This window comes from Crocodylus porosus, unplaced genomic scaffold, assembly GCF_001723895.1.
Source record: "Crocodylus porosus isolate Cpor-Errol unplaced genomic scaffold, CroPor_comp1, whole genome shotgun sequence".
NCBI classification, from domain to species: domain Eukaryota; kingdom Metazoa; phylum Chordata; order Crocodylia; family Crocodylidae; genus Crocodylus; species Crocodylus porosus.
Window position 1 is genome coordinate 19,816,004 of NW_017728948.1, and position 11,332 is coordinate 19,827,335.

Here is an 11,332-nt window from a genome sequence, read left to right on the forward strand (position 1 = left end):
CCACTGCTTCCATGAGCCTACAGCTCACAGGCAGACAACTGCAGCCTGCTGAATTTTTTTCAAATTAAATGGGGCCCTCATGGTCTGAGAAATCTGCCAGTATTGTTGTGAGCACCTGACGCCTCTCTTTGTGTGAAGGTAGATTCAACTCCTGAATTCTCTCCCTGGTTTTCCCATTGATTCGCTAATATGCGTCTCTGGAAGACCCCTATGATATTTAGCATGGATTAAATTGCTAGTTCTATAGAAACTATTTTTAAAATGTCTGTATTAAATTGCTTGGGTTTTAAAATCCCTATTTTTTTTTTTTTACAAATGTTTTAAAAAAACCCCGCTTAGCACTCTTGCACTAAACTCCTGCAGAACCTCTCACTCTCTTTTTGTGACTCCGGCACATATTTTCAGCCACTGATCCTAGAAGTCAATATATATGAATGATCCAGATTTCAACATTTCTTTCCCAACTACTTTGGTATCTTTTAACTGGGTTTTCTGAAGTCAGCCTTGCTTAACTCCCTTTGATGTCAGGAGATTTTTACCAATAATTTCAAACTGAGCTATGAGGCAGATGTTGAGTACTTTTTGAATTTCATTTCTAAATACCTACATTTTGGGACCTACACAGATGAGTTTTATTTGTTAAGTCTGTCTCAGTATCCCAAGCTGTAAAACTGGATTAGTTGTGCTTCCCAGCCTCATAGCAAGTTAGGAAGATCACATATTTTTTAACAGAACTTTTCAAATAGAAAATAGTCTGTAAATATGCCATATGATCAATATTTATTTGCTCCCCCTCTAAGGAGGGCAGAGACTGTTTTTTTCCAGAAGATTACTGCCTTCATTGTAATTCCTTTCTTGAGCTGGCCATTTGTCACTTCATCATTGATATCTGGAATGAAGGCAGAACTTGACTTGATTTTTGCATCACTTTGCATGTCATTAAGAAGCAATTAAGAAAAAGCACAATTGTGGCAACCAAACAGAGAACAGAAAACATGGAAAAAATCTCTTGTCACAAATGTAAGTTTGCATCATTTATCATTTATGGAAACAAAGAAGTTTCCAGTGACAGACTGTTATTTTCCTTAAAAAGATATTACAAACGTTTATAGACTCCAAATCGCTTCTTTCTCTTCTTCCCCCTTCTCCTCCCCCTTCCTCTCCTCCCACTCCTTCCAGTGGCAGCCTTACCCCTTTGGAGCACCTCTCTAGTATAGATGCATCTCTGGAAACAAAGGCATCATCTTGCCCTAATCTCCGTTCTTTCACAGATCGTTCTTCTCTTTGTCTTTGTCTTTCTATCTACCATTGTTTCACTGGCGAGTACTGCACAAGGGTGTGGCAGAAGGTTATTTTGTATTATTTTATTGATAATGCAGACTATAACCATAACCAGTCAGAAATAGGAGGATAAAACTGGGGAAGATCTAGGGACAATGGAGCCTTCTAATCTATCTCATGTACTTTATTACATCTAGCAGTTAATTGGACACTTTTGAAAAGCTGAAAGCCAGAATGTATCATTTTTATTATAAAAACTAAAATTACAAATGTTATCATTAACCACAGTGTTTCTATTGCATTCAATGAGTCAAGTTTTTTTATTATTTGTTTTGCTTGGATTAAACATATCACTGGGGAGTTTACAACCCAAAATGCAAAATATTACTAGCATTTGAGGACCAGCAGATGAATCCATCTTCTCTGTTTTTCTTGTTATTTCTACCAGGTAAATAGATTATTTTTTCTTTAAAACATGCACTTTAGTCTCTTTAAGCTATTCAGTATGCTGAGACATTTTAATCAGGTTATTGTAACCAGACAGTACCTGTTAAGTTAGAACAACTAGTCAAGAGGGACCTAAATGAGGAAGATTATTATTCCCTCTGAGATTTTTCCCTAAGGTTTATGATATTGTTTCTAGTGCTACTTATAACTGTAATGCTATAATCTTTATACAAGAAAAATATATATGTTTAACCTCTCTGAGACTTCTGCCTGATTTTAAGGAATACAGAAAAATAGTAACATCAGGGATATTTATGGATTTTAAGAGATCTTGGATTCCTCTTTTGAATAATCTCTTTAGATGCTGCTCCAGTTAGCTGATAATGGCAAAGTAACAGGGATGAATCCTAGGAGGATCTCATTTGTTTTTCTTTTATTTCTAAGAGTGAGAACTGGCTGCTTAGAGCTGGACTAGTTGATGCCATTTATATGATGGCAGTCCTCCCTTGTTTCTGCGATTATCTGCAATGAAAAGTACATGCTTACATCCTTCAAAAGAAATCCAGTATTTTTGGTACAAGCCTTTCTCTCTGTTTTGTTTCTGGATTTTTCTCCCTTCCTGTTTGTTGTGGGCCAAAATGAAACCTCAAGAACAAATCCAGTTTTATTCAAGAATCAAAATTGCAGATGAAACATGGTAGCCTTCCCTTAGGCAGAAAGAGAGCCACTGGATTAGAGGGTATTGTATAGTAACAAGAGCCGTCATGTGCATGGTCTAATAATTATCTGTAATTTTAAGGAAGACAGATGTAGCAGTAGCTTGTGATTTCAGATAACAGCCTTATTAATTTTCAAGTGAGCAGCAGCAGAAGCAGATGGTGAGATGAGGGAAATATTCAAATGTTTGCTATTGATAGCTCTTTCTGTGGTGTAATAAGTTTTGGCTGGTGATTGGCTAAGCCAGCAGGGTCCTGATTGCTGTCGGGACTGTAACCAGCTGGGTCCTTCCCAAGGCTGTTTTCAGAAAGCTGGTGCATGCTAATATGTCTGCTGCTGGGGGCATGACAAGTTTAGTTTATGTCATGATGCCATGGGATGGTGTTTATAGAAGCGGACATTTCTTGATGATACTGTGAAACCAACAGATTCAGAATTTAAGTCCTTTCCAATCAGGTTTCCTGGCCAGAGAAGGCAAAATATATGAACAAATAATCTTAACATCCTCCTAACTGAAATTCATATTTAAGAAGTAGCAACCTGCAGCTTTTCTTTTATGGCTTTGAGATCTGGAGGGCAGGATATTCGGTAGCACTGCAGCTATAACGTTTCATCAAAGGGTGTTTTGCGTTATATTGTAGAGCATGCTATTTGGGAGATTATCTGGTGGCCAAATGTACTAGACAGGCGGCACATGAATTTTGCTCAGGCTCCTATTTATCCGTAGGGATTTCTGTCACCCTGGATAAAAGCGTGATGCAGAATTGCATGCAGTCATCACAAATAGATAATATAAGTGACCAGTCTAGACTGGATGTGCTCACAGCTAACCAGTGATGTTTGTGAAATGAATGTGGAAGTCTCTGTTCAGAACCTGTTAGACAAGTTTTCCCTTCATGGTAGCACTGTGCAGAGAGAGGTAGTTAGCTGTGTCAGTCTGCAGTCAGGCAGGGGACAGGAGAGGTGATGTGACACCTAATGGCAAACATGAAGACAGCGTAGCAACGCTAAGGGTAGAATCAATGTCGCGTCAGCACCATCCTCCCACTCGGAGATGTGCTCAGGGACCAGGCAGAGTGTTAGAAAGCTTACATTTCCTGTGCTCATTGCATACAGCCGGACTTGTTCCCTGATGGAGCAGGCATCATTTACCAGGGCAGTGTTCTAACAAATTTCACAAACATGGGGAGAAGTAGTGGTGACCTGAGCCCTGCTTAAAGCTGCCCAACCCCAATACACCTGCTGCTCAGCCCCACCATAGGTACGGGCACAGGCAAAACCCTGCATCTTTCTGGGCCAGATCCAGTGGCTCTGCAGGCTGTGTGTTGCCCATCCGTGCTTTAGAACAGTGGTTCTCAACCTTTTTGGACCCAAGCCAACCCTCGTTAGACACAAGGCTGGAAAATGCCAGCTCTTAGTTTGACTGCAGAAAAACAATAATGCAGTTTTTCTGTTGTAAAGAATGTGGGAAGATCACAACAGACAGAAATCTCTGGGTTTATCTTGTGAATCATGCTTGCACACACAACCCAGCTAATATTGTGTTGCAACCCGTGGCACCCTAAACAGGATCTCAAGGTACCCCAGGTTGCGAATCGTTGTGTTAGAGGACACATTCAGAGCGATGCAAACCTAAGTGAGAGTGCAGCACAGCGTTGGTAACAAAGCGTGGGTATAGGGGATATAATTGCAGCTTGTGCCCCATAACATATACGGGGTTTTTTTGTAGTACTGGGTGCAAAGTCCATTAGGTATGACAGGACTGACAATTTTGGGCATTTTTAGCATGTTGTAAATTACTATATTTAATAATATACTACATAAACTTTTTCCCCCCAAATCATCTGCTGCTTCTCCCCCTTCCCCCCCCCCCGCCACCCCATTGGGATGTGTCCTAAGCGGGAAAGATGATTTTTCTGCCCAGAATAGAAGCAATGGAGCTTTGATAGAAGCTTTGATTCCTGCTCCACGGTGCAGCAGTGGCATCGAATATTCAGGCAGCTGAGGAAGTCAATTGATGTAATGGCTCATTGTTCTTCACCCCACATGTTAACAATCATCTCTTTAATAGTCTCAGTGTTCTGCTAATCAAGCTAATCTTAGGGCCATTTTACTGCCTGCTTCCTGCTTCTGGTCTCTTTCCTCCTATGTCACAGTCCGTGAGACTCTTAAGCTCTTTTCCGCATCATAAAAATCATTAATGGAGACCAGTCCTCAGCAGTTTCTAGGGCTTTCGCTTTTCAGTTAAAAAGGAAAAGTAGGATGATTCAGGTAAACATTAGACACTGTCACTGCTCTCTGCAAACGCAGCTCTGGAAAAATCTTTTCTTCTTCGTTCTGTCTTCCAAAGACAAGGTATGTAGGCTGTGAGAAAATATGGTAGTGTGTGACTGGTAAATAATCTGCAAGATGCTGCCTTTAGAGTGCAAGGGGCTAGCTTTTAAGCAAGCAGTGAACAGATGCAACTGATAGGGCAGCTTCTAGACTTGTTACAGTACTTCTCTGTACAGTAAATGGTGAGGTCACATTACAACTTCCTGACAGCTGACCTATATTTCTCATGCTCATTACCATGTCCTGCTCCTGATGGACTGAACAGATGTGCAACTGTTTGTGTGCTTCCATCATATTGCACACAAGTAAAATCACTAGTTTTAAATGTCAGCAACTAACAGCAAACACTGGTGTTTTTCCCAGACCCTGCTTGAATTTAGGTTGGTAAAACTATTCATGTGAGTTGGGAGACTTTATTTGGGAAATGGCTCACGGGATTTGGCCCAAAAGTTGACAGGAAAAACAGATGCAAGAGCAGACATGGCACAACTGTTGGGAAATGGAGAGTATGAGGATTATTGTTGAAGGAATTGTTGAAAGGAATGGTTTTAAAGGGGGATTTCATGGGTAAGAGTGGGATAGTTTTGCAGAGAAGAAGAATGCTCTTCCAAACATACAGGGGAGCATGACAGAAGGCAGGAAGCCAAGAGAGCTGTAAGGCAAAATAAATGGGTAGCATGTAGAGCAGAAGGGGGCAGGGGGAAATGAAAACAGTGGCAGCAGGTTTCATGTAGGGGCTTGCAAGTGACTTGAATTAAGTAGAGTAAGAGACAAGAAATCTAGTCATAATTCATGAGATGTGGTTAGACAAGAAGATGGTAATTTTAGAAGTGGCCTTATGATATTTCTATTTTAATATTTGTTACACACATTTTAATTTTTTCTTGATGTAAAATTTGAATTGTATCTATAGAGAATGCAGTATTGGACCACATCTTCCACAGGTTTGAATTTAAGTTAGCATCTTTAAAGCTAATAACATTATGGCGATTAATACCAGATGAGGGTCTGGAGTGTTTTACTGAACAGCTGTCATTAAGACAGCATGTTTTATATGCTATTGTCACTCACATAGATATATTTTAATTTTGTGTTTTGACTGGGGGTTTTTCCTAGCCCTAAGCACAAGATTCATTTTCACACAGACCTCGTAATTTTTTAAAAGGCATTTAAATAGATTCATAAGGATCTGCGTATTTTCAGCTGGCTCTTCATTTTGGCACAGCATTTAAATCTAGTCGTCTTGAGGAATGCTTTGCCAACAAGAAACTACAGTCATAAGTTATATGCAGCCTTGGTGACTAAAAGCTTAATTTGTGTGTGCTACCTGTGCTTATAGATGGTTTCATAGATGTTAGGGGCTGGGAAAGACGTTGTAGATCAAGTCCAGCCCCTTTGCAGTTGGGCAGGAAAGACCACTGGGGTCAGATGACCCGAGCAAGGTGGATGTCCAGATGCTTTTTGTATCACCTCTGTGGAGAGCCTGTTCCAAACCCTCAGCACTTGACTTGTAAAGAAGTTTTTCCTTGTGTCCAGTCCAAAGCGATCTTCAGTCAGTTTGTGCCCATTGTTTCTTGTCCTCCCCTAGGGGCCTTGGTGAATAGATGCTGCCCCAGGCCCTGATGTATGCCCCTGATATAGGCTGCCACCAAGTCCCCTCTGGGTCTTCTCTTCTCCAGGCTAACAGTCCCAAGTCTTGCAGCCTCTTGTCATATGACCTGGTCTCATATGACCTTTGGATTTTTTTGAGCTTCTCCACATCTTTCCTGAAGTGCGGTGCCCAGAACTGGGCGCGGTACTCCAGTTGCGGTCTCACCAAGGCCGAGAAGAGCGGGAGGATGACTTCCTTAGCCTTGTTCGAGATGCCTCGGTAGATGCATGCCAGCGTTTGATGAGCTCTGCCAGCTATGGCATTGCATTGGTAGCTCATGTTCGTTTTGTGCTTACATAGGTGCAACCTGTTGCTTTTCTGTACTGTAACTGACTTGGCAGTCCAGGACTTTCTTTAAAAGGTTATGCTGAAACCAATACTTAATGGTTTAAGTCCATACATTTTAAGCACTTTTGTGCATGAGTGATGATCTCATGTGAGTAGACCCCTTTCCTTCGTAAAGGTCTGAAGTTCCACCAAAGAATTTCACACAACTACTGAGGAGAATGTAGCATCAAGGTGAGCACCCAGGACAAAGCAGAAGCGATGACTTCTGGTTGCTACTTTGATAGCAAATGTGTGGCCACCAGCAGCAATTGTTTCCCGCCTTCCCCACCCCCAGTAGACTGCCCAGAGCAGTTGCCTGTACTGCTGCTGCCTAAATATGCCACTGCAATATAGCACTTAAAGCATACTATTTCAAGACCCATGCCATAACTATTGCCTAAATAAAGGAGTCTGATTTGATTTGATTTTTAGCCAACTAAATGATATTATAACTAAAAAAGCAATGTTATAAAATCCAGTAGACAGCAAGAAGTAGGTTTCTGATTAAATCAGTTTCAGTATGTGCATGCATTGCAGAAATTTGGGTGTTTTTCATTAAGCTTCCTCAATAAGGAATAGCTGTTCTTCAGTAAGAACAGCTATTGACGCACGCTATCCTGCCTATGGTGCGCTGCTGGAAACCTAGTTGAAAAGCAGTTTTGGGGCTATTGTCTCTTATTTCACTTGTGTGCATGTTACATGCCACAAAATGCATGATGTGGCTGCTTTTTCCTTTTCAAAATCTAATGTCTCTGTGGCACTTATTACTCTTCTGATATAGTTGGGCTCCAAAATTACTGTGTGTCAACTTTCATGCTTGTTTTTGGAAAATGTAGTTTTGCAATTGATTATTCCACATGCTCTTTGGATTGCATGTTGGAGGCAGGCTCTTGCTAGCTGGCTGGTAAGTGCTGTGCATTCTAATCCCCACGTGGCTGTGGCAGATGGAGTGAAAATTGCTTTGATAGCCTGTTTTTGGCCTATGTCCCTCAGCATAGATCCAAATGTGCTATGGGAAAGATTAGTGCCACTTAAAATGATCTCTGGAAATTTAGGAGTAGTTTGTCTTTATTGAGTAAATAACAGCTGTTTCTTCTCTGCATTTTCTTAATATTGTAATAGACCTTGAAGTGTTACAAGTGTATTTAAATAAGAAGGCTCTGTGTGTGTGTGTGTGTGTGTGTGTGTGTGTGTGTGTGAGTTTACTTGATAAAATATCATTTGAAATCCTAGCACCATTGGGGTCAGTGGCAAAATTTGGGATGTATTTTAATGGAACCAGGTTCGCTTCAGGGCTTCGTGAGCAGCCCATCTTTTCTCTTTCATGCACTTCAGAACTGTCATATTCCAGTTTTAACAAGAAACTTAAAAAGAAAGAGGGGAGAAGCGTTAGCCTAATTTTCCATAGGTTTTAAAAAATGTAGTTGTAAAATGTGTGTGTATTTATGGTATGAACAGACCTTGCATTTAGGAGGTTAGAGCTTTTAGAACTCTAAATGTGCGTTTAGAGAGCAGCTTTGTTCTAGAGTGTTTGGTCTGGGGAATTCAGTTGATAGCAGAATACCATTCTTGGTTGATGCTATGTGCATTTGATGCGTTATTTTCTGTAGGTAGGTGATCTGTCTGAATTGCATGAAGACTGTACCTCATCCAACCTGTTTCCTACTGTTGTGCCACTAGCATGGTATAGTGAACCTGAGGGTGCGGACAGATGCAATACTTGAACCATTCCAAAAATATCACTGAATGGGAACCATTTCATACTTGTTCATGGACAGAAGTGTCCACATGTACACTGCTAAGGGTTTAAGAAAAATCTTTACCTTTTGGGGATTACAGTGGTGCCAAAATGACACCAGGGAGTGGTACGGTACCCAGCCTGGAGTATTGTACTTCCATTTGCCTTCCATGCCTGCAGTTTCCCCAGGGTTCTTCTAGAGAGGGAGGAAGACTTGCACTGGGGCGGGAGGTTGGAATGAAAGTGCTGGGGGAGCTGTGTAGACCCCCGCTGGACCCAGTATTTGCTCAGTTCCAAGATGAGGCCCAACCTCTGTTTAATATGGGAGTGGGGAATCAAGTACAAGGTTCTGGGGGCAGAGGTGGCAGCAGCAGGTCTGGATGGGCCCCAAGACACATTGCTGCCACTGCTACAAGGGCAGACTGGGGCCATGCTCCATGCCCCAGGCTGGAGCAAGAACAGAACCTGCTAGCACAGAGCAAGGGTAAGCAGAAGTTTGCCCAAGGTAGTGGTGGGACAGGCAACAGAGGGAGCAAGTGGTGGATAGGACAGGAAGCAGGGTGCAAGCAGCTTGACCTCCCCACCATCATCACCTCTCTACTACTTGCCTCCTACCATCTCGGTCACCCCCCTCCCTTAGCTGCCAAAGAGCCACTGCTGCTATTTTCTCCACTGCAGAACTTGGGAGGACAATTTTAAGATGACCCTCCAACCATTAGAGTCTATAAATGGGACATTTATAATAAATGTCCATGAATCAGATCTAATCATTGGGGGGGTTGTCTTAAATTCAGGGTCTTCTTGGATTCAGGTAAAAATGGTACATGCCTATTGTGGAATGGCTGTTTCTTCTTCCCTCCCTCCCCACTCCCAGCAGTTGACAGGTGTTTACTGTTATGGGCACAACCACCCGTAACAGTAAAGCAGGAGACTTTAAAGACCCCCCCACTCTCGTTCTCCCCAACCTGGTTCTCTTCCCTCCAGTAATCGTAGGGCCCCCTCCCAGGGTCGTTAGTGGGGAAGTGAAACTGGCACAGAGGCTTTCTGCTTTCCCACTCCTTCAGACTGTGGTCTCTGAAGCAATAGGTCTTTGGGCAGTAGAGTCCTGGTTGAAGCCCCATTGCCCTGCATGGGTTTGGGGGCCATGAGGAGTGGTGCATTTTGGGATGTCTAGAGGACTGATCAGACATTAGGCACAGAATGCTTTGGGTCTGCACATAACTTTGGACAGGTTCAAATAGGACAGCTCAGAATAGTACTTGATTTTTCCAACAGCACACTGGGAGTTCAGACTAGTCCTAAGTGGCCTGCATGTCTAAACTCGTAGGGTTTAAAGCATCTTTAGAATGTTCTAAGCCCCTGAGAGGCACATAGCCTCGATGTCCAGCTTAGAGGATCTGAGAGGAATAGCTGAGCTCTGAGGGGCTGCACACACTTGAATTTATTTTGCGTTGTTGGCATACATTGTGAAATGAAAAGCTGAGTAGACTTTGCTGTCTGGTTCCAGTGGCAGTGCCATGTGAGAAATGGCTACAGTTGTGAAAAGAGAAAACAAAACCAGGAGAAACACTTTTGTTAGGAAAATTGTCATTCTGGGGTTGCAAGGTACTATTTATTGGTGCTTTATTCCGTAGCATCCCAGTTACCGTTTTTTTGTGTTTTAGCACAAAAAAAGCCGCACTGTAGAAATGAACTTTTTATTTTAAATTAGGAAGAGATGCATGATTTCTCCTTGTGGAAAATATCTTCCCAGGTCCCAGTCCAAGCGTGTGATCTGGAGGAAAGCTGCCCATGGTGGATTTGCCATCAGCCCTTCCTGTGCATGATTACTCAATAAGTCTTGTCCATAAAACTGTAACTGCCGTTGAGCTGGCCTGTCTAAAGATGGCTTCTCTCTTGAGCCTTACTAAATTACGGTGGGCAGAAATGCCTAAGCTAGAGCTGTTGGTAAAATGAAGGAGGTTCCTGGTTAGAAATTCCCTAGTAGGATCCTGAGACTAAAACTTTTCTCCTGGTTTGGTTCATAATAAACCAAAATTAATGTTCAGGGCAGGCTGCAAGGCCCACTTTTTCTTTCTCTGACTAGTAGAGTTGGGTGAGATTTGTAATGCAGTTAGAGGGGCCCCTAGTGGTGGTTTTCTGTATGGGGGTTTATTAAGTCTCTTACGTTTGTCTGTTTCTTTCAGTACATAGGATGAATATTTCGGGGAATTAATTAGGTCGTTGGTTTTCAACCTGTGGTACGCCAGTCCCTGGAGCTTGCAGACAGTCTAAGTGGTCCACAAAAGACAACTATGATTAATAGAGGTGCACCAATACACGGGTTCCATATCAAATCGGCACTGATATAAGAAAAATTGAGAGTATTGGCAATCAGCACTTTTTGGCTCATATTACAGATAATGTGGCCAATAAATGCTGTATGCATGTGTGCATTGGTAGCATTCATGCAGCCAGGAGCGCAGCCAGGCATTGTGGAGACCAGTGTCAGGCTGGTAAGTCCATTGGGGGGGGGGGCAGATCGAGGTCCCTGCAGTGAGGGAGGGAGTAGGGCTGGGGCAGGGGCAGGTGCTGTCCAGCTGGGGCGGGATGTGGGATGGAGCCGTGAGCAGCTCCTCTGGAGGGTGTGTGGGGGGGTGGCTCCTGCTGCTGCACACACCACAGGAGGGTATGGAGGGGGTGTGCCCCTGGATCTGTGTGCAGGGCAGGGCGGGCTGGGGCCAGGGTGGTGCCGGGCTCTTCCCAGGTGGGGGCTGGGCTGGGCTGCACTCAGGCCGGGCAGTGGCATTGCTGGGAGGGGGGTTACAGTGGGGTCTGCAACCACCCCAGAATTCATT

General features: G+C 43.0%; 1 protein-coding gene across 1 annotated transcript in view; it reads left to right on the forward strand.

Annotated features, from left to right (window-relative positions):
• Nucleotides 1-2,192: 2,192 nt before the first annotated feature.
• The window catches only part of AFAP1 (actin filament associated protein 1), a 142,384-nt gene continuing 133,244 nt past the window's right edge, over nt 2,193-11,332 (forward strand). The window contains exon 1 of the mRNA XM_019552881.1: nt 2,193-2,262. Coding sequence (XP_019408426.1) covers nt 2,256-2,262 — 7 coding nt within the window. The 5' untranslated portion in view covers nt 2,193-2,255. The remainder of the gene's footprint in view (nt 2,263-11,332) is intronic.